At 47.8% G+C, this 23,808-nt stretch overlaps 1 protein-coding gene across 3 annotated transcripts in view; it reads right to left on the bottom strand.

Moving 5' to 3' along the window:
• The window catches only part of DGCR2 (DiGeorge syndrome critical region gene 2), a 102,997-nt gene that overhangs the window by 24,426 nt on the left and 54,763 nt on the right, over window positions 1–23,808 (bottom strand). For 2 of the 3 annotated variants that reach the window (XM_030217445.1, XM_030217447.1), the window contains 2 exons: window positions 5,922–6,059; window positions 4,587–4,797 (listed from right to left, as the gene is read on the bottom strand). In XM_030217445.1, coding sequence (XP_030073305.1) covers window positions 4,587–4,797; window positions 5,922–6,059 — 349 coding nt within the window. The remainder of the gene's footprint in view (window positions 1–4,586; window positions 4,798–5,921; window positions 6,060–23,808) is intronic. The other variant, XM_030217446.1, reaches the window with a different exon arrangement.

Here is a 23,808-nt window from a genome sequence, read left to right as displayed (position 1 = left end):
GATCTGTCGCACCACACGGGAATTGAGCGACCCCTCGTGAGGTTGCATAATCCTGCTCAACCTGTCGGCCAGACTGTTGTTTACCGCCTGCCAGATATGTGGCTTGGAGCACCATGCCTTGACGGCGAGCCCAGAGCCACATGCTGACGGCTTCCTGACACAGGGGGCGAGATCCGGTGCCCCCCTGCTTGTTGACATAGTACATGGCAACCTGATTGTCTGTCTGAATTTGGATAATTTGGTGGGACAGCCGATCTCTGAAAGCCTTCAGAGCGTTCCAGATCGCTCGCAACTCCAGAAGATTGATCTGTAGATCGCTTTCTTGGAGGGACCACCTTCCTTGGGTGTGAAGCCCATCGACATGAGCTCCCCATCCCAGGAGAGACGCATCCGTGGTCAGCACTTTTTGAGGCTGAGGAATTTGGAAGGGACGTCCCAGAGTCAAATTGGAGCAAATCGTCCACCAATACAGGGATTCGAGAAAACTCGTGGACAGGTGGATCACGTCCTCTAGACCCCCGGCGGCCTGATACCACTGGGAGGCTAGGGTCCATTGAGCAGATCTCATGTGAAGGCGGGCCATGGGAGTCACATGAACTGTGGAGGCCATGTGGCCCAGCAATCTCAACATCTGCCGAGCTGTGATCTGCTGGGACGCTCGCACCCGCGAGACGAGGGACAACAAGTTGTTGGCCCTCGCCTCTGGGAGATAGGCGCGAGCCGTCCGAGAATCCAGCAGGGCTCCGATGAATTCGAGTTTCTGCACTGGGAGAAGATGGGACTTTGGGTAATTTATCACAAACCCCAGTAGCTCCAGGAGGCGAATAGTCATCTGCATGGACTGCAGGGCTCCTGCCTCGGATGTGTTCTTCACCAGCCAATCGTCGAGATATGGGAACACGTGCACCCCCAGCCTGCGAAGCGCCGCTGCTACCACAGCTAGGCACTTTGTGAACACCCTGGGCGCAGAGGCGAGCCCAAGGGTAGCACACAGTACTGGAAGTGGCGTGTGCCCAGCTGAAATCGCAGATACTGTCTGTGAGCTGGCAGTATCGGGATGTGTGTGTAGGCATCCTTCAAGTCCAGAGAGCATAGCCAATCGTTTTGCTGAATCATGGGGAGAAGGGTGCCCAGGGAAAGCATCCTGAACTTTTCTTTTACGAGATATTTGTTCAGGGCCCTTAGGTCTAGGATGGGACGCATCCCCCCTGTTTTCTTTTCCACAAGGAAGTACCTGGAATAGAACCCCAGCCCTTCTTGCCCGGATGGCACGGGCTCGACCGCATTGGCGCTGAGAAGGGCGGAGAGTTCCTCTGCAAGTACCTGCTTGTGCTGGAAGCTGTAGGACCGAGCTCCCGGTGGACAATTTGGAGGTTTTGACGCCAAATTGAGAGTGTATCCTTGCCGGACTATTTGGAGAACCCACTGATCGGAGGTTATGAGAGGCCACCTTTGGTGAAAAGCTTTCAACCTCCCTCCGACAGGCAGGTCGCCCGGCACTGACACTTGGATGTCGGCTATGCTCTGCTGGAGCCAGTCAAAAGCTCGCCCCTTGCTTTTGCTGGGGAGCCGCGGGGCCTTGCTGAGTCGCACGCTGCTGACGAGAGCGAGCGCGCTGGGGCTTAGCCTGGGCCGCAGGCTGTCGGGAAGGAAGATTGTACCTACGCTTGCCAGAAGTATAGGGAACAGTCTTCCTTCCCCCGAAAAATCGTCTACCTGTAGAGGTAGAAGCTGAAGGCTGCCGGCGGGCGAACTTGTCGAATGCGGTGTCCCGCTGGTGGAGAGACTCTACCACCTGTTCGACTTTTTCGCCAAAAATGTTATCCGCACGGCAAGGCGAGTCCGCAATCCGCTGCTGGATTCTATTCTCCAGGTCGGCGGCACGCAGCCATGAGAGCCTGCGCATCACCACACCTTGAGCAGCGGCCCTGGACGCAACATCAAAAGTGTCATAAACTCCTCTGGCCAGGAATTTTCTGCACGCCTTCAGCTGCCTGACCACCTCCTGAAAAGGCTTGGCTTGCTCAGGGGGAAGAGCATCAACCAAGCCCGCCAACTGCCGCACATTATTCCGCATGTGTATGCTCGTGTAGAGCTGGTAAGACTGGATCTTGGACACGAGCATAGAGGAATGGTAGGCCTTCCTCCCAAAGGAGTCTAAGGTTCTAGCGTCCTTGCCCGGGGGCGCCGAAGCATGTTCCCTAGAACTCTTAGCCTTCTTTAGGGCCAAATCCACAACTCCAGAGTCATGAGGCAACTGAGTGCGCATCAGCTCTGGGTCCCCATGGATCCGGTACTGGGACTCGATCTTCTTGGGAATGTGGGGATTAGTTAATGGCTTGGTCCAGTTCGCAAGCAATGTCTTCTTCAGGACATGGTGCAAGGGAACAGTGGACGCTTCCTTAGGTGGAGAAGGATAGTCCAGGAGCTCAAACATTTCAGCCCTGGGCTCGTCCTCCACAACCACCGGGAAGGGGGATGGCCGTAGACATCTCCCGGACAAAGGAGGCAAAAGACAGACTCTCGGGAGGAGAAAGCTGTCTCTCAGGAGAGGGAGTGGGATCAGACGGAAGACCCTCAGACTCCTCGTCAGAGAAATATCTGGGATCTTCCTCTTCCTCCCACGAGGCCTCACCCTCGGTGTCAGACACAAGTTCACGGACCTGTGTCTGCAACCTCGCCCTGCTCGACTCCGTGGAACCCCGTCCACGATGGGGGCGTCGAGAGGTAGACTCCCTCGCCCGCATCGGCGAAGCTCCCTCCGCTGACGTAGTCGGGGAGCCTTCCTGGGAGGTGGCCGCGGTCGCACGCGGTACCGACGTCGGGGACCTCAACCTGGGCGATGGGCCAGCCGGCGCCACGCTCGACGGTACCGGTGGCGCAAGCACCGCCGGTACCGGAGGGGTAGGGCGCAACAGCTCTCCCAGAATCTCTGGGAGAACGGCCCGGAGGCTCTCGTTTAGAGCGGCTGCAGAGAAAGGCTGAGAGGTCGATGCAGGCGTCGACGTCAGTACCTGTTCCGGGCGTGGAGGCTGTTCCGGGCTGTCCAGAGCGGAGCGCATCGACACCTCCTGAACAGAGGGTGAGCGGGTCCTCTCGGTGCCGATGCCTGCTGGGTGCCGAATCCCTCGGCGACCCAGAGCTCTCGGTGCCGACACGGGGAGGAGACCGGTGTCGATGCTTCTTCGATTTCTTCCGAAGCATGTCACCAGAGCTCCCCGGCACCGACGAGGAGGACGTCGAATCCATCCGTCGCTTCCTCGGGGCCGAGACTGAAGAAGGTCGATCTCGGGGGGGCTGTATCGCAGGAGCCCTCAGGGTAGGAGGAGACCCACCCGAGGGCTCACCGCCACCAGCAGGGGAATGGACAGCCCTCACCTGCACTCCACCCGATGCACCACCGTCCGACGACATCAGCAGACGAGGTCCTGGTACCACCGACGTCGATGCAGCTATCCGATGTCTCGGCGCCGATGCAGAGGCCCGATGCCTCGATGCACTCGATGCAGGGGCGGCCGAGGAAGATGGTCTGGACGCTGACGACGTCGATGCACTCGAAGATCCCGGTGCCGATGCCGACGAAGAGCCCGAGAACAACACGTTCCACTGGGCTAGTCTCGCTACCTGAGTCCGCCTTTGAAGCAGGGAACACAGACTGCAGTTCTGAGGGCGGTGCTCGGCCCCCAGACACTGAAGACACGACGAGTGTCGATCAGTGAGCGAGATAACCCGGGCGCACTGGGTGCACTTCTTGAAGCCGCTGGAAGGCTTCGATGTCATGGGCGGAAAAATCACGCCGGCGAAATCAAAAGCCGAAATGGCGAAATTTGAAGCACCAAATTTAGAGGGAGAAAAAATCTCGACCGAGGCCGAAAAGAGGCCTACCCCGACGACGAAAGAAAACTTACCGGCCAAAAAAGCTGGAAGTACGGGGAGGATTTACACGAAACCCGGCGGGGGGTTTCCGGAGCACTTCCCGACTAGGACAAAGCTTTCCCGAAGGAAAAAACACGTTCAAAACAATTGGACGCGCGAGGTCGACTTTCCGGGGCTCGACACGGCGAAAACACGACCGTACCGAGTGCGGACAAAAGAAGACTGGCCGGCTCGAGCCGGTTTCGGGCGGGAAGACGGCCGCGCATGCGCGGTGCGCGCGGGCGCGCGAGGGCTAGCAAAGGACTTTGCTAGTGAAGTTTCCGATTGGAGGGGCTGCCGTGGACGTCACCCATCAGTGAGAACAAGCAGCCTGCTTGTCCTCGGAGAAATGAAAGTATCATTAGCGCCATTCTACTCACTTTCCTCATCAGTCTTCCATGTGAAATACTGTTTAAGCAGAACTTCCTAAATCTGTTTTGGGAACCACACAGCCAGCTGGATTTTCAGGATATCAACAATAAACACCCATGAAATCTATTTGCATATGCTGGGTCTCCAGGGCATATAGATTTTTCTCGTGTTTATTCACTATAAATATTCTAAGCATTGGGAAACCCTAGATTAGAAGCACTAGCTAGCTGGTTGCCCCCACCCAAAAAACAAACACCACACTACTTGGAGCCGTATTTGCCAGACTCAATATCACTCACCTCTGCTGATCTTTCCCTCCAAAGGCCAGCTCCTCCAGTTCCCACTCCTGTGCCAGAATGAACTTCAGCTCCTGATCTGTGCTGAATGTTGCCAGAGAACCATTCACCTTCTGACAGGTTTGCACCGCATCCCAGTAATTCTCACTATTGAAGTAGACCTTGTAGCAGCTCGCAGACCCCTCATGGTGATACCATCCTGTTGGGCACTTCCCTAGGAAACATGGAAAGCAAAAGGGGAAAGGCACCCCACAAAATTAGGACCTTTACGACATCCTACACATTTATCACACTCTTTCAAACAACCCCTAACACCCCTCATGATCTGATACTAAAGAGGGTGCTGGCCTGTTCAGCTCCACCTCAGGCTTCCATGTCCCTTCGAGTAACACATTGAGTTTTATTGGCAGAGGATGCCTGCCTTGGATATTGAACAAAGGAACTGTTGAGAATGCAGCACTGGCATCCCTGGAGAAGATTTTTTGAAATAGGGATTCCTGTTGGATGTTTATGGAGCAGACAGTGTTGGAGCGAGGAAATAGAAGCTTAAGTTATTGCCCCTGTCTGTTGGTCTCCAATATGTGTGGTGCTCTGCTATTTTTGAAGTACATTTGGACATAATTATCTTTATATATGTTTGGTTGAACTTGTTTGAAGGGTTCCTTAAAAGAGGGTTATAGAAATTTCCATTAAAGTTTTTCACACTCATTTTTGAATACTTGTTTGAAGGGTTTCAGAATAGGAGTATTGATAATGTATAGAGAGCGGTAGTAAGCCATTTGTACAGCTAGACTCACTGAAAATTTGGCTCGGCTGAGGGATCAGCTTATACTGAATTCTCCTTTTGTTTCTCTTCTTTAACTTAATTTGTTTGGTGATATAGTTCTCTGAGTGTGGAATCCTTTTATGAGTGTCCTATATACTCTTATAGAGATCAACTACTGTTTATTTTTATACTTTGGAGTATCTCTCCCCTGGGGTTTTATAACTGATAGTGATGCCTTGGGTTTGTGGCACATCATTTATTATTTAAGAAGGCAAAGTCAAAGACAGACCACAGAAGCATATATACACAGCCTGCCAAGTGCCAACTCTATGTAACCCTCAGACAGTTCAGATTACAAAGTATCTGACTGCCAGAATCTCAAGTCAGTACTTGAGAGCATTTGTCCCCTGATAAGTTAGCATCTGAAACAAAAAAGTCTTTAATCTGTTAGATTTGTACCCTCCATAAATGAAACCTTAAACAAAAACTCTAGAAACAAAAATGACCTGAATCTGCATAGCAAGTCCCTAGTCTACAGCAACAAAAGCAAAGGATAACATTAAGCAACTTACTGCTAAACCGGACTGGCTGGGCCACGTTAACTGCATGAAAGCGTGTGGTGTCTCCCGTTCGGCCACGGCTGTGTCTGGACTCCACATTCTCCTTTCCACGATAAGCTCGCTGGTCCCCCGACAAGTCTCCAGAGCCATCAAAATGAAAAATTACAATCTGGAGTCTTACTCATATGACTCAAAAGAACTGACCACTAGTAATTACACCTAATATCTGAGACCTGGGGTCAACTCTGCCAAGGGAGATGCAGCTTCAATTCAGCTTGAAGACCATCACAATACAGGTCAGCTTCTTGCCATTTTTTTTTTTAAACAGTCACTCTTCTTAGTAAGGTACTTGCAAATACATTGCTTTCAGAAGCCAAACTGCAAAGCTGATCCAAGTGCCATAGAGCAACCTACCAGTATACCTTATATTTTTTATATTATAGTCTTTAGATTTAGAACATGCCATTTCAGCAGTAGTTTCAGATGAACTACAAATTCAGATAAAATATTTATATTTAGCTCAAAGCAAGTTACATTCAGGTACAGCAGTTTATTTCCTATTCCTGGAGGGCTGAGTGTTTAAGGGGTAGATGCAGAAAGCTACCACAGGCAAAGTATGTAGTAAGCAAGTGGTTTACAAGCAGGTAAATGACCACCCGATACAAAAGCAAAGATACTTACTTGTAGCAGGTATTCTTCGAGGACAGCAGGCTGATGGTTCTCACATGTGGGTCGACGTCCGCATCGGCCAAGGAAACGGCAATTTTTTTTAAGCAAAAAAATACAGAAGTTTTTCCAGAGTCTTGTTGCATGCAAATCACACGCACCGCACATGCACGGACGACTTTCTGCCTGTCGCACGAGCGTGTCCCCTCAGTTAAATCAAAAAGCATACAAATAAACTAATAACTCCAAAGAGGAGGTGGGCAGGTTTGTGAGAACAATCAGCCTGCTGTTCTCGGAGAATACCTGCTACAGGTAAGTATCTTCGCTTTCTCCGAGGACAAGCAGGCTGCTTGTTCTCACATGTGGGGTATCCCTAGCATCCAGGCTTACTCAAAACTACTACTAAACATTTCTAGAGCGCTACTAGAGTTACACAGCGCTGTACAGTTTAAACAAAAAGGACAGTCCCTGCTCAAAGGAGCTTACAATCTAAAGGACGAAATGTCAAGTTGGCAGTCTAGAATTCTTGACTAGAGGTATAGCGGTTAGGTGCCAAAGGCGACATTGAAGAGGTGGGCTTTGAGCAAGGATTTGAAGATGGGCAGGGAGGGGGCCTGGCGTATGGGCTCAGGGAGTTTATTCCAAGCATGGGGCGAGGCGAGGCAGAAAGGGCGAAGCCTAAAGTTGGCGGTGGTGGAGAAGGGTACTGAAAGGAGGGATTTGTCCTGAGTGCGGAGGTTACGGGTAGGAACGTAAGGGGAGATGAGGGTAGAGAGGTAGGGAGGGGCTGCAGATCGAGTACATTTGTAGGTTAGTAGGAGAAGCTTGAACTGTATGCGGTACCTGATCAGAAGCCAGTGAAGTGATTTGAGGAGAGGGGTGGTGTGAGTATATCAGTCCAGGCGGAAGATAAGATGTGCAGCAGAATTCTGAACGGACTGAAGGGGGGGATAGATGGCAAAGTGGGAGGCCAGTGAGGAGTAGGTTACAGTAGTCAAGGCGAGAGGTAATGAGAGAGTGGATGAGAGTTCGGGTGGTGTGCTCAGAGAGTAAAGGGCGAATTTTGCTTATGTTGTAGAGGAAGAAGCGACAGGTCTTGGCTATCTGTTGGATATGCGCAGAGAAGGAGAGGGAGAAGTCAAAGATGACACCGAGGTTGTGGGCAGATGAGACGGGGACGATGAGGGTGTTATCAACTGAGATAGAGAGTGGAGGGAGAGGAGAAGTGGGTTTGGGTGGGAAGACAATAAGCTCGGTCTTGGCCATGTTCAGTTTCAGGTGGCGGCTGGCCATCCAGGCAGCAATGTCGGATAAGCAGGCCAATACTTTGGCCTGAGTTTCCACAGTGATGTCAGGTGTGGAGAGATAAAGCTGGGTGTCATCAGCATAAAGATGATATTGGAAACCATGAGATGAGATCAGGGAGCCCAGGGAAGAGGTGTAGATTGAAAAAAGAAGGGGTCCAAGGACAGATCCCTGAGGAACTCCAACAGAGAGCGGGATGGGGGTGGAGGAAGAGCCATGAGAATGTACTCTGAAGGTACAGTGGGAGAGATAAGAGAACCAGGAGAGGACAGAGCCCTGGAACCCAAATGAGGACAGTGTGGCAAGGAGTAAATTTTGATTGACAGTGTCAAAAGCGGCAGATAGGTCAAGGAGGATGAGGATGGAGCAGTGATCTTTGGATTTGGCAAGGAACAGGTCATTGCAGACTTTAGATAGTGCCGTTTCTGTCGAGTGAAGGGGGCGAAAGCCGGATTGAAGCGGATCGAGGATGGCATGAGAGGAGAGAAAATCAAGGCAATGGCTATGAATGGCGCGTTCAAGTATCTTGGACAGGAAGGGTAGGAGGGGAATGGGGCAGTAGTTGGAGGGGCAGGTAGGGTCAAGTGATGGTTTTTTGAGGAGAGGTGTGACCACAGAATGCTTGAAGGTGTCAGGGACAGTTGCAGTGGAGAGAGAGAGGTTGAGGATATGACAGATGGGGGGTGGGGTGACAGTAGGAGAGATGGTGTTAAGTAAGTTGGTGGGGATGGGGTCTGAGGAACAGGTGGTACATTTCGAGGAGGAAAGAAGATGGGCGGTTTCCTCTCCGGTGATATCAGGAAAAGAGGAGGAGGCGGCCTGGGCTATTTGGTTGAGGGAGTGGGTTATAGGGGGAAGAGGAGCAGAAGGTTTGGTGGTGAATTCCAGGTTGATCTTCTGCACCTTGTCACAGAAGTAGTCAGACAGTGATTGAGGAGAGAGTGAGGGGTGGGTGGGAGCGGAGGGAGTTAAGGGTGGCGAAGAGACGACGAGGGTTTGAGCTGAGGGAATTAGTCAATTGGGTGTAACAGTCCTGCTTGGCGAGGAATAGGGAGGACTGGAAGGAGGATAGCATGAATTTGTAGTGAATGAAATCAGTATGGGTGCGAGATTTCCTCCAGATGTGTTCAGCCAATCGGGCGCAGGAGCAAAGATATCGGGTGCAAGGGGTCAGCCAAGGCTGGGGATTAGTACACCTTGTGGGACGGGAGATGGATGGTGCAAGGGCGTCCAGAGCAGAGGAGAGAGAGGCACTGTATGTGGAGACAGCCTTGTCAACAGACTCGGAGGACATAATGGAAGGGAAGAGATCAGAGATACTAGAGGATAAGGTGGGAGGGTCGACAGCCTGGAGATTCCTGGAAGTAGTGGATAGTGTTGGGCGGGACTGAGGGGGAGAGTGATGAAGTGTGAAGGTGATCAGGTGATGGTCAGAGAGAGGAAGAGCTGAGGCGCAGAAATTGGAGGGTGAGCAGGTAGAGGAGAGGACGAGGTCAAGACAGTGGCCGGATTGGTGAGTAGGAGTGGTGGAGCTCAGTTGGAGGTTGAAAACAATGAACAATGGTCAATTGGGCCTCACAACGGTGAGGACAACATGGACAATAATGTTCAATGGACTTGAGTGTTAAGCCCATCTACATGAGCTCCCCATCCCAGAAGGGATGCATCCGTCGTCAGCACTTTTTGTGGCTGAGGAATTTGGAATAGACGTCCCAAGGTCAAATTGGATTGGATCGTCCACCACGGAAGAGAACTCGGAAGTCGGTGGACAGCTGGATCACATCCTCTAGATCCTCTGCAGCTTGATACCACTGGGAAGCTAGGGTCCATTCAGCTGATCTCACATGTAGACGTGCCATGGGAGTTACATGAACTGTGGAGGTCATGTGCCCCAGAAGTCTCAACATCTGTCAAGCGATGATCTGTTGAGACGCTCGAACTATGGACACCAGGGACAGGAGGTTGTCTGCCCTTGCATCGGGAAGATAAGCTCGAACTGTCTTTGTGTTCAACAGAGCTCCAATGAATTCCAACTTTTGAACTGGGGTGAATGGTACTTGGAGTAATTGATCACGAACCCCAGTAGCTCTAGCACCTGAATAATCATCGCATGGACTGTAGAGCGCCTGCCTCTGAGGTGCTCTTCACCAACCAATCGTCGAGATAAGGGAACACATGCACTCCCAGTCTGCATAGCAACGCTGCAACTACCACTAGGCACTCTGTAAACACTCTGGGCGCACATGCCAGACCAAAAGGCAATACACCGTACTGAAAGTGCTGCGTTCCCAGCCGAAATTGAAGATACCTTCTGTGAGCCGGAAGTATCGAGATGTGTGTGTAAGCATCCTTTAAGTCCAGAGAACATAGCCAATTGTTCTCTTGAATCATGGGAAGAAGTGTGCCCAGAGAAACCATTCTGAACTTTTCTCAGACAAGGAATTTGTTCATGTCCCTTAGGTCTAGGATAGGACGCATCCCCACTATCTTTTTCTGCACAAGGAAGTACCTGGAATAGAATCCCAGCTCTTCTTCCCCTGGTAGAACGGGTTCGACCACTTGGGCTTTTAGAAAGGCGGAGAGTTCCTCTGCAAGTACCTGTTTGTGCTGGGAGCTGTACAAATGAGCTCCTGGTGGGCAATTTGGAGGTTTGCATTCCAGACTGAGGGTATATCCTAACCGGACAATTTGAAGAACCCACCGGTCTCAGGCTATGAGAGGCCACCTTTGGTGAAAAAATATCAACATCCCCCCAACCGGCAAGTCGTCCGGTACGGACACGTTTACTGAGGCTATGCTTAACTCCCCTTGCTTTTGCTGGGGAGCAGCAGGAGCCTTAGACACACGCTGTTGACGAGAACGAGCGCACTGGGCTAAGCCTGGGCAGGCTGCCGAGAAGCAGGAGTGTACCTACACCCAGCACAGGAATAGGGAGCACTCCTCTTCCCCCCCCAAAAAAACCCTCCTAGATGAGGAGGTAGTAGCAGAAGATGCCCGGTGGGAGAGAAAATCCATAGCATCATTATGCTTCTTGATCTGATCAACAAGATCCTCTACTTTCGCACCAAAAAAGTTGTCCCCCAGGCAAGGAACATCCACCATTTGCTGCTGGACCGAATGATCCAGGTCAGAGACACGCAGCCACGAGAGTCTGCGCATCACTATACCTTGAGCAGCAATCCTGGATGCTACATCAAAAGTGTCAAATGTAGCCCTGGCCAGGAATTTGTCACGCCTTCTGCTGCCTGACCACCTGGCGAAAAGGCTCAGCTTAATCTGGCAGGAGTGCATCAACCAAGCTAGACAGTTGCCTCACCGAGTTCTGCAAGTGTACGCTCGTGAAGAGCTGGTATGATTGAATTTTGGCGGCAAGCATAGCGGCCTGATACGTCTTCTTCCCAAAAGAATCAAGAGTCCTAGCTTCTCTGCCTGGGGGCGCCGAAGCATAGTCTCTAGTACTCCTGGCTCTCTTGACGGCAGAGTCCACCACCATAGAACTGTGGGGTAACTGAGACCTCATCGATCCAGGTTCACCGTGGATCCGATACTGGGATTCAGCTTTCTTCGGGATCACGAGGCCAGACAGACAGAGGAACCGACCAGTTCTGCATAAGGACTTCCTTCAGTACCTTATGCAGAGGAACTGTTACAGCCTCTTTAGGTGGAGAAGAATAGTCCAGGACCTTGAGCATCTCAGCCCTGGGCTCATCCTCAACCTCCACAAGTGGAGGGGAAGGTTCAGAGGGAATCCCATTGTACTTCTCAGTAGAAAAGTACCTGGGATCTTCCTCTGACTCCCACGAACGCTCCTGATCAGTATCGGATAAGACCTCTCTTAAGGTACTTCGAGACTGTTCCTCGGCAACGAGGCAGGCTCAATGTCCTCGACTGCGATGTCGAGAGGTCAACGCCCGCTTGGACTGCGGCAAAGCTTCTTCCACCAAAGTCGAAAGGGAGCCAACGCCGTAGGCAGCTCTGGGGCCAGAGACTGCTGCAGCAGACGGTACTGAAGGCGCAAGCACCCCCGACACTGAAGCTGACTGACGCAGCAGTCCTTCCATAAGTTCTGGAAACAAGGCCGAGAGCTGCCATCGGAGAAGACTGGGAGGTCGGTGGAGCAGGCGGTGGCAGAATTTGTCGAGGATCGGGAGCAGGTACCAGGCTGCTAGAAGATTGAAGCATCAGCACCTCCTGTATAGAGGGGGGGAGCGATCCTCTCGGCACTGACGCTTCTCGGGTGCAGACTCTCTCAACGCCCCGGAGCTCCCGGCACCGTGAGTTGAAGGAGAACGATGACGGTGCTTCTTCGCCTTCGCCCGTCATCGAGACTCCTCGGTACCGAGGAGGACGTGGAATCCTCACATCACCTCGGGGCCGGGTCCGACGAAGGTCAGTCTCAGGGGGCCTGCGTGCGAGTTGGTCTCTCAGCAGTCATTACCTCTGCTCCCGACGTCGATGCCCCTCTCAATGTCGACGACGACGACCTCGGTACCGATGTCGAAGTCAAAGGACCAGACCGAGCCCCAAAAAGGTTCTCTCGTTGGGCTTCTCGAGACACTTGGGTCCATTTCTTTATACGAAGACACAGACTACAAGCGGCTGGGCTGTGGTCGGGCCCAAGGCACTGGATACACCAGGTGTGGGAATCAGTACCTGAGATGGTCTGGTTGTACCGAGTACAACGTTTGAAGCCGCTGGGCGTCTTCGACGGCATGGAAGGGAAAATGGCTTCAGCAAAATCAAAAGATGCGATTGTGCCATCGAAAAGAAAAAAGGGCACAGAAGAAAGGGAAGAAGCAGACCGCGTCGAAAAGAAAGAAAACTTGAGAGGACTAAAACTAAGGAAAACTACGGGAAGATTTTTTTTTTTTTAATTGGGCCGTATGTAAATAAAAAGAAAAATAGAAAAAAACGATGAAAAAGTCATTAGACTCTGTTCATGGGCCTCGTCGCGAACAAAAAAAGAACTGAGGGGACATGCTCGCGCAATGGGTGGAAAATCATGCGCACACCAGGAGACTGGAAAACTTGTATTCTTTACTTTAAAAAATAAAATTTGCTGTTTCCTGGGCCAACACGAACATCAACCCACATGTGAAAACAAGCAGCCTGGCTTGTCCTCGGAGAATAAAGGTTTTGTGCTGAAGCAAGACCATGCATTAGGCACCAGTAAATAGCATATTTAAATAGATGGAAAAGAGACTCTTACTCTGCCTTGATGTGGAGGAATGTAGAAGACACTAAGATGAGCAAAATGCAGGAATTTAAATGCCAGGTGTAAGGAGGCATAGAAGGGATAATTTTGCAGCTGGTTTAAAAAAAAAATCTTTTGTCATTAGCTTGCAAACTATATGCACATCCATCTGGTCTCCTATCCCCGGATACTGCACACTTCAGATTTGCAGATCATTAGATATTGCACAAGCACAGGATAATTAAGTATTTTCTTTGTGTTAGGAAACTTGCACTCACACGGCTCTACCACACAGCTTTCTGCATCAACCCCTAAGTATGCACCTGAGGCAATGCAGGGTTAAGTGATTTGTCCAAGAACACAAACAACAGCACTGGGATTTGAACCCTGGTTTGCAGCCCACTGCTCTTTTAAGCTACTCCACTTTGCCTCACTGCTACTATTGGTTGTATGATCAGTTAGTACATTTTTTTTTAATTTAAAAAAAGCAAAAACAAAACTATTTTCTTCCTACACGCAGGATCTGACTTCCTACCTGGAATATATAATTCTGAAAGCCCATTTGTATATGATCCAATATTATTATATTGTTAGGAATTGGACAACATTCTGGGGAAAGGGGAGCCTGTTCCAAAAGGAGGGACTCCACCTTAATAAGAATGGACCCAGGCGTTAAATATTTAAAAAGGGAGATAGAGCAGCATATAAACTAAAATGGGGTAGAAAGTTGACAGTAGCCCAGGACCGCATGCTTCAGTGTGGAGTATCCTCATAGGATAATACTGAAACAGGATCTTTAGGGAATCCCCAAAGAGAGGTTTCAATAAAAGGAGAAAGAAAGCCAGGAATGTTTAATAAGAGAACAGAGTAAAGGATGAAAATTATCCCAGTCAACTTCAAAGCAGCTTGTAGATGCTAGGAAAAATAATTTGAAGTGTCTATATACAAATGCTAGAAGCCTAAAAATAAGACAGAGTTGGAGTATATAAGACTAAAAGAAGAGGTAGATATAACAAGTGGTGGTCTGGTGGAAGGAGGACAATCAATGGAACACTTATCATTGCAATATAATTTGTATCCTGATAAGAGTGACTCAAACTGTAGTGGGGGTTTTGCGCTATGTTAAAGCGGGAATTGACAAACAAAATAAACATTCTAACTGAAACAGATAACAGAATGGAATCCTTGTGAACAGAAATTCAGTGTGTAAAGGGTATATTTAAAAAAAAAAAAAAAGTACACTAGTAGGGCTGTACTACCATATGCCAGGACACAACGAGCAGACAGAAGAACAAATGTTTACAGAAATTAGGAAAGCTGGCAAATTGGGCATTATAATAATGGCCAATTTCAATTACCCCAATATTAACTGGATAAATGCTACATCAGGGAGTACTTGGGAGGTAAAATTCTTAAGATGTAATAAATGACTGCTTCTTGGAGCAAATGGTCCAGGAACCGACAAGAGGGAAGCTATTTTAGATCTAGTCCTTAGTGAAATGCATGGTACGACAGGTAACTGTGTTGGATCCACTGGGAAACAATCATAACATGATCAAATCTGAGCTGATATCCGGAGTGAAGTCACTAAAGAAATCTACTAATAGCAGCATTTAATTTTTGAAAGGGTGACTATAACAAAATGAGGAAAACGGTTAAAAAGAACTTGAAAGTGTCGGCTGCAAAGGTTGGAACTTTAAATGAAGTGCGCACGTTGTTTAAAAATACCATCGTGGAAGCCCAGAACAGATGTATTCCACGTATTAAAGTTGCAAAAAAGAGCAAACGACAGCCACCATCGTGAAAAGATGAAGTGAAAGAGGCTATTAGAGCCAAAAGAGCATCCTTCAAAATATTAGGTTTCAACAGTTTTTATTAATGAAGCTCAAAAATGGTGTTTACAGAATATAAATGTCTTTACAATCAAGCAACACACACCAAGTACTGAAATTGTACGATATTGCTCGTCTCCATTAATCTTTTAACTTTATCCCCCCCCCCTTGTACTGTTAACTAACATGTAATCAACAAGATCTATTAACCACAATTTCCCAACAACCCTTCCCCCCCATCTTTCCATTCAACCAATTGACACCATATGTTCAAATGCTTGCCCCCCAAAGATATAACCACCTTCAGGTATCAGCTGTACATTCACAAAGCCTTGAATTAAGATCAAACCATAATGTGTTAATTTACTCCTCTCCGTAAGAGAGCCAGGGGGCCTGTGGTCTGATGGCCCTCCTACCCCTCTCCGGAAGACGTCCATATCCTGCTGGGGAAGGGCTAATATAACTCCAAATAGGTTCCCCCCCTTTATTACCCCCCCCTCCTAAGCCCCCCCTCCCCCCCCCCCCCCCCCCCCCCCACCGTGGTCTGCTCTACTGTCTTTCCAATTCCTAAATGGTGGTAGAAAGAGGACTATAATCCCAATTAATTTCCATTAGTTGCCGAGGGAAGTTTGGACAATGCACCAAGTTTATTAATAATATGACTCCTCGCCCTATGGGACAAAGTGTTAATATATCCTTCCCAGGTAAGGAAAAAATTGCTTTGTGTCCGAGGGTTAAGCAGAGAGTCCTGGAGCTCCATCGTAAGTAAATCATGTAGGCGATTCCTCCATTGCCAAAAGGAGGGGTTCAGTTCTTGTGTCCAGTTAACAAGTATGCACTTCATACCCACCAAAAAAGCCTTATGGGCCATTATATTCTGGTGTCTCGTACCCCCCTCCACTGGAGCCTGGCAACCCAAAAGAATACTCGTAGGCTGCTGATTGACCGTTTTCCCTCCTATTCTTTCTAAATATCTAACTATCCTGGTCCAGAAGGCTGTTATAGCTGAGCACTTCCAAAAGGCATGGTAGAAATTATTGTCCGGTGCCCCACAGCGTCTACATTGGGCAGATTCTATGTATCCCATCTGATTCAGTCGAGACTGAGAGGTATATGCCCTGTATATCACTCTGACCTGGCATTCTCGGAGGTTTGCGTTTTGCGTCCATTTCAGAACTCCCCTCCAACCCTTTAACAAATCTCCCGGGGTGATCCCTCTTTGTGTGTCTGCTGACCATTTTGCTGCCACTCGTGTGAGGTCTCCCTGTGGTCTTGCCAGTAGCAGCCTTTTATGTAATATGGATATCGAAATAGGATCCTCTGATATCATCTCAAATAATTCCCCCATCTTAGTGGTCAGATCAACACCAAGTGCATCTCGGGGAAGTGAAGCTATATAATGTCTAAGCTGTTCGTATGCAAAACATACCCCCCAATCCGCTTCGTCTAGGTTTAATTCGGCCATTGTTTTAAGATTACCACTAGGCTCCAACCAATAATGTAGAAGTACTTTGTCTCCTTCCCCCCAGGATCTCACTATAGGATTTTCAGCCCCTGGGCGGAACGCCTCATTCCCTAGAAGGGGTAGTAATCTACTACATCTAGGATCAAAGGACCACAGCCTAGCCAAGTCCTTCCATATGGCCTTTAAGGGCCCCACTAATACACTAGTCCTCAACCTTGTGGGTAGGTCCTTCAATGTCCCATGTAAGACATACATCAGGTTTAAGGGGCTACACCTTGCTATTTCTATCCCCAATGGGGTATAATCCTCCCTCTGCCGATACCAGTCCCCTAGGTGGCGCAGTAAACATGCTACATTATAGCGTTTAATGTCCGGCATTCCCATCCCCCCGTTCCTCCAAGGCCTCACCAGTTGTGAAAATCGTATCTGGGGTCGTTTCCCAGCCCACAAAAATTTTGAAAGCAGTTTTTGTAAAGATCTCACTTCCTGGTGCTTGAGATATAATGGGATTGTCTGTAAAAAGTAAAGCCATTTAGGGAAAAGCACCATATTAAACAAGGAGATGCGGCCTATTAACGATATCGGTAGCCCTGCCCATCTTCCCAGTGTCCTCTTGGTGTCTTCTAGCAAGTATTCTACATTAGCACTATATAGCAGCTTGGGGTCCTTGGTGAGTTGGATCCCTAGGTATTTAAACGCCTCCCCCACTCTCTTAAGTGGACAACATAGACTTTCCCACTGCTCCTCCCTCATGTGAAGTGTCATAACCTCAGATTTGTCTAGATTGAGCCGAAAACCAGAGTAATCCCCAAATTCAGCAAAAATGTCCAATAGTGACGGTAAGGACACCTGGGGGTCCTGTATTATAGTCAAAAGGTCATCTGCGAAGGCCGAGATCTTAAAGGAAGTTTGCTGTATCTGTACCCCTCTCACCTCCCTCATATTCTGGATTTCTCTTATAAGAGGGTCAAGCACCAACACAAAAAGAAGGGGCGAGAGGGGACATCCCTGTCGGGTACCCCTGGCAATCCCGAACGTCGCAGATGCCTGCCCGTTTACCCATACCTCCGCAACAGGCCCCTGGTACAGCGTTTCTATGGCATGTAGGAAAAACCCCTCCATCCCAAATGCCTTCAGGGAGGCAAACATGAAGTCCCAGTTAACCCGATCAAATGCCTTTTCGGCATCAAAACTAATTATTAAGGCCGGGGTTGATGATTCATGTAGGCTTTCCAACGCTCCCAGAATCTGTCTCATATTTCGAGCTACTGATCTTTCTCGTACAAAGCCCACCTGAGACTCCTCCACTATCTCCGGCAGGATCCGTGCCAGTCTGTTTGCCAGAATCTTTGCCAGTAATTTTGTTTCAAAAGGAAGCAAAGAGATAGGTCTATATGAACTGGCTAAGAGTGGGTCACGGCCTGGTTTTAACAGGACTATGATTTGTGCCTTCCTTAAAGACTCTGGTAGACCCCCCAGCTCTATACATTTATTGAAAACCTCTGTCAGGCAGGGTACAATATCCGAGCTAAGGAGTTTATAAAACTCAGAGGAGAGCCCATCCACTCCTGGAGACTTATGCAACGGGCTGGCACGTATACCCCAACTCACCTCGTCCTCTGTTATTAATCTATTAAGGCTACTTTGTTGTATCTCTGTGATCTGGGGCAGTGATTGTCCTGCTAAGTAACACTCGGCTTGAAGCCCCTGATCTTCAGGAGGGGAATATAAAGCTTCATAAAACTGCCGGAATACTTCATTCACTCCCTCCAGAGTATGCTGAGTACTCCCCTGTGCATCTCTGATTTGTGACACATATCTGGAACCACCCATTTGCTGTAACAGTCGTGTCATCAATTTCCCTTGCTTATTTGCGTGTTTATATAACTGATAACGATAATAAAAATTTGATTTTTTGGCTTTGGCATGTATTAACTGGTTCAAAGATGACTGGGCTTCTAATAGTCTTGATTTATTTAAGGGCGTTGGGTTAGCACCAAATCTCTGGCGTGCCTGTCCCACTACCTTCCCCATCCTGACTATCTCTGCCTCTCTAGATCTTTTCTTATAGGAATGATATGAAATTATGGCTCCTCTCAGCACGGCCTTGGCCGCTTCCCAAAATAGTATCGGGTTTAAGTGATAACTATTCTCATTAAACTCTGAATATTCTTTCCACTGGGATTGTATATAGGAGGCAAACTGTGGGTCGTAGAACAGTTCTGTGGGAAATCGCCACCTAGGCTTCTGAGTTCTATCCCCATCACACCCAATTGTGATCCACACAAAAGCGTGGTCTGAGACCTGTGTTGGCCCTATCTCAGCCTGTTGTAACCAAGGAATCCTATTTGCCGAAACCAGGATATAGTCAATTCTGGATAGTGTATCATGTGCCCTAGATAAATGGGTATAGTCCCTCTCTCCCGGATGGTACAGGCGCCATGCATCAACTAGATCTAACATCGAGCACAGCCGTGGGACTCCCTTTGTCAAGTTCACTGGCCCTACTCTAGAGGCTCCAGTACTATCCAGCAATGGATCATATACTGAGTTAAAATCTCCCCCCATAAGTATAGGCATCTGATCAAAAGAGTGCACATGTCTCACCAGGGTCTGATAGAACCTCCTGTCATATTGGTTTGGTGCATATATATTAATTAGTAAGAAAGGGTGGTTATTTACATGAGCTTCTAAGAAAACATATCTTCCTAGCGGGTCCACAATTACTCGTTTTTTTGTAATATGAAGCCCTTTGCGGAATAGGATAATGACTCCCGCCTTTCTATTTGGTGACGGGCTTTCCACGTAGTCTCCCACCCACCATTTACACAACTTCTTATGTTCTATTGCTGTTAGGTGTGTCTCCTGTAACATTGCTATATGTGCCTTTTGTCTATTTAAAGTCTGTAGAATCTTACTTCTTTTGATTGGGGAGGAAATACCCCCCACATTCCAAGATATTAGCTTAACCATAGCCTATCCTATTTGGCTCACGTATGTTATTAAACCTGTTATAAAGAGAAAGGTGTCCCAGCCTACACCTCCCTCTGCTGCCTTGTATACTCTCCTCACTTCCTAATTGACTTCTCCTACCCCATTTACATGCCATACTCACACAGACCTGCTCCCCACCCCTTCCCCTATTCCCCCCCTCCTCCCCTCCCCTCCCCCCCATGAATTCCCTCCCCCCCCCTCCAATCTGTAAACCCTTGAGTTCCAACAGGGAACTCATCACGTATAGTGTCCTTTCCCCCTCTTTTTTAAGTTACCATCTGCTCCCTGGGGAAAACCCCAACATGTATTATTTATGCCTGTCTCCATTTATTGAGACCGGGTGTTTACCTTATGTTTACCTTATACCCCTCTGTCCATTTATTCCCTTGAGACCAAAGATTAGGTATGGAGATATAGTCTCTATTCATAAGTACATAAGTACATAAGTACATAAGTACATAAGTAATGCCATACTGGGAAAAGACCAAGGGTCCATCGAGCCCAGCATCCTGTCCACGACAGCGGCCAATCCAGGCCAAGGGCACCTGGCGAGCTTCCCATACGTACAAACATTCTATACATGTTATTCCTGGAATTGTGGATTTTTCCCAAGTCCATTTAGTAGCGGTTTATGGACTTGTCCTTTAGGAAACCGTCAACCCCTTTTTAAACTCTGCTAAACTAACCGTCTTCACCACTTTCTCCGGCAACGAATTCCAGAGTTTAATTATACGTTGGGTGAAGAAAAGTTTTCTCCGATTTGTTTTAAATTTACTACACTGTAGTTTCATCGCATGCCCCCTAGTCCTAGTATTTTTGGAAAGCGTGAACAGACGCTTCACATCCACCAGTTCCACTCCACTCATTATTTTATATGCCTCTATCATGTCTCCCCTCAGCCGTCTCTTCTCCAAGCTGAATAGCCCTAGCCTCCTTAATCTTTCTTCATAGGGAAGTCGTCCCATCCCCGCTATTATTTTAGTCGCCCTTCTCTGCACCTTTTCCAATTCTACTATATCTTCCTTGAGATGCGGCGACCAGAATTGAACACAATACTCAAGGTGCAGTCGCACCATGGAGCGATACAACGGCATTATAACATCCTCACACCTGTTTTCCATACCTTTCCTAATAATACCCAACATTCTATTCGCTTTCCTAGCCGCAGCAGCACACTGAGCAGAAGGTTTCAGTGTATTATCGACGACGACACCCAGATCCCTTTCTTGGTCCGTAACTCCTAACGTGGAACCTTGCATGACGTAGCTATAATTTGGGTTCTTTTTTCCCACATGCATCACCTTGCACTTGCTCACATTAAACGTCATCTGCCATTTAGCCGCCCAGTCTCCCAGTCTTGTAAGGTCCTCTTGTAATTTTTCACAATCCTGTCGCGATTTAACAACTTTGAATAACTTTGTGTCATCAACAAATTTAATTACCTCGCTAGTTACTCCCATCTCTAAATCATTTATAAATATATTAAAAAGCAGCACTTTACCAGATCTTTTTAACATTGCCCATAAGCAGTGCTTAACAGTCTTCTAGTCCATGTCTCAAAGTCTCTTTCAACTCACATGCTCCGTCAAAGACTTTCTTCTTTAAAACACCATTGTTCCACCATCAGGTTGCAGATTCCTGTACAATACTCTTGAGGAATTCTTTAGCTGCAGCCACCTCTGCAAAGAGTTTATCTCCTCCCTCGTACTGCACCTTCAGTTTAGCAGGATATATCAGCGCAAACCTGATTTTTCTCTCATGTAAAGCCGCACACACGGGCGCAAATTCCTTTCGCGCCGCTGCTACACGTGCTGAGTAATCTTGAAAGCAAAGTATCCGTTGGCCTTCACAGCGAAGCTCTCCTCCTGCCCTTACCGCCTGCAAAATCGCCTGTTTGTGGCCATAGTGGAGAATCTTCATTATCACCGCCCGCGGCCTCGCCGCGCCTTGGCGCTTCGGCCCCAGCCGATGTGCTCTCTCGATGCGCAGCGGGCCCGGCAGGTTATTCATTTTTAATGTGCTCTGAAGCCAGGTTTCTAGAAAGCTGCCCAACTCTGAGTCCTTTATGTGTTCCGGGAGCCCAATTAGTCGTAAATTATTACGACGAGACCTGTTCTCTAAATCGTCTAGTTTGTTTTCTAGCTCCACTATTTTCTTCTGTAGTACCTCCACAGGTTGTTCGGATGTCACTGCTCGGTCTTCCAGGTCACTTATCCGCTGTTGCATGTGGTCCAAATCGAGGTGGAACCCGTCAAGCCGTTCGTGGGCAGATTCTGCGCGGTCAAACAACGCTTGCAGTTTTTTATCGAGGGCCGCCTCTACCGCCGCTGTCACCTCCGCGGTAATTTCTGCTGTCCATACTGAGCAAACGCTCGAATTCGGCGAATGCTGTCCGGGCGCCATCTTGGATTCTGCGATCTTGCCTTTCTCTTTGTCTTTTTTAAGCGTTTTCGCCACCATTCTTCTTCACAAAGTTACCAAACAACAACCACCCGGTCTCCAAGTGTAAGGCTGGCGAAATTAAAGTTTGTTTTTCCCCTTTGAGGCTGTTAATATCGTAAGATGATGGGGGAATCGCAGGAGCTCAGTTCCAACGTGACTTCACTCCTGCATCACACCACGTGATCCGAGCATCCTTCAAAATATTAAAACAGGATACCAATGAAGAAAATAAGAAGCGACATAAGCACTGTCAAGCTAGATGCAAAGCATTGATGAAAAAGAATAAAAGAGAATATGAAGAAAAATTTGCCGCAGAGACAAAAACTCATAGTAACGTCTTTTTCAGTACATCAGAAGCAGAAAGACTGTGTGGGAATCCCTGGGACCACTAGATCACGAAGGAGCAAAAGGAGCACTCAGGGAGGACAAGGCCATAGCAGGGAGACAATGAATTCTTTGCTTTGGTCTTTACGGAAGATGTAAGAGATCTACCTGTACCAGAAATGGTTTTCAAGGATAACTATGTGGAAGAACTGAAAAATCTCAGTGAATCTGGAAGATGTACTGAGCCAAACTGACAAGTTAAAGAGTGATAAATCAACTGGATTGGATGGTATACATCCAGGGTACTGAAAGAACTCAAACATGAAATTGCTGGTCTGTTAGTGATCTTTAACCTTTTATTAAAATCATTTGTAGTACCTGAAGATTGGAGGGGAGGATGGCCAATGTAACACCGTTTTTTAAAAAGTGTTCCAGGGGTGATCCAGGAAATTACCGACCTGACCTCAGTGCTGGGGAAAATAGTGGAAACTATTATAAAGAATAAAATTATGAACACAAACATGGTTAATGGAAAACAGCATGGGTTCAGCCAAGGCATGTATTGCCTTACCAATCTGCTTTTCTTTGAAGGCTAAATAAACAGTGGATAAAGGTGAGCTAGTTGAAGCAGTGTATCTAGATTTTCATAAAGCTTTTCACAAAGTTTTTCATGAGAGCCTCCTGACAAAATTAAAAAGTCATGGGATAGGAGGCGTCCTTCTGTGGATAAGGAATTGGTTATTGGACAGAAAACTGAGTAGGGTTAAATGCCCATTTTTCTCAATGGAAGAGGGTGAATAGTGGAGTGCCGCAGGGATCTGTACTGGGACCAGTGCTATAACATATTTATAAATGATCTGGAAAAAAGAAAGACAAGCGAGGTGATTAAATTTGCAGATGACAACACTATTCAAAGTTGTCAAAACACAGGCAGACTATGATAAATCGCAGAAAACCTTAGGAAACTGGAAGACAGGGCATCCAAATGGCAGATGAAATGTAATGTGGACAACTGCAAAGTGATACACATTGGGAAGAATAATCTGAATCATAGTTACCTGATGCTAGGGTCCACCTTAGGAGTCAGCACTCAAGAAAAAGATCTAGGTGTCATAGACAAAACACTGAAATCTTCTGCCCAATGTGTGGCGGTGGCAGCCAAAAAAGCAAACAGGATGCTAGGAATTATTAGGAAAGGAATGCAAAATAAGGCCAAGATTATTATAATGCCTCTGCATCGCTCCACTGTGCATTCAATTCTGGTCACCATATCTCAAAAAAAACCAAACAAACAAAAAAGATATAGCGGTTATTAGAAGAGGTTCAAAGAAGAACAACCAAAATGATAAAAGGGATGGAATTCGTCCCATACGAGGAAAGCTAAAGAGGTTAGGACTCTTCAGCTTGGATAAGAGACAGCTGAGGGGGGGCTATGATTGAGGCCTATAAACATGGGTAGAAGTGAATCAATTTTTCACTCTTTCAAAAAGTACAAAGACCAGGGGACACTCAATGAAATTGGATGGAAATACTTTTAAAACAAATAGGAAGAAATATTTCTTCACTTAAAGAACAGTTAAGCTTTGGAACTCGTTGCGGATGCGGTAACAGCAGTTAGCGTATCTGGGTTTAAAAAAGATTTAGACAAGTTCCTGGAGGAAAAGTCTATAGTATGTC

The sequence above is a fragment of the Microcaecilia unicolor genome, chromosome 11 (genome assembly GCF_901765095.1).
Source record: "Microcaecilia unicolor chromosome 11, aMicUni1.1, whole genome shotgun sequence".
Taxonomy (NCBI): Eukaryota; Metazoa; Chordata; class Amphibia; order Gymnophiona; family Siphonopidae; genus Microcaecilia; species Microcaecilia unicolor.
The sequence above is the reverse complement of the archived record's forward strand: the minus strand, read 5'-3'. Positions and strand labels throughout refer to the sequence as shown.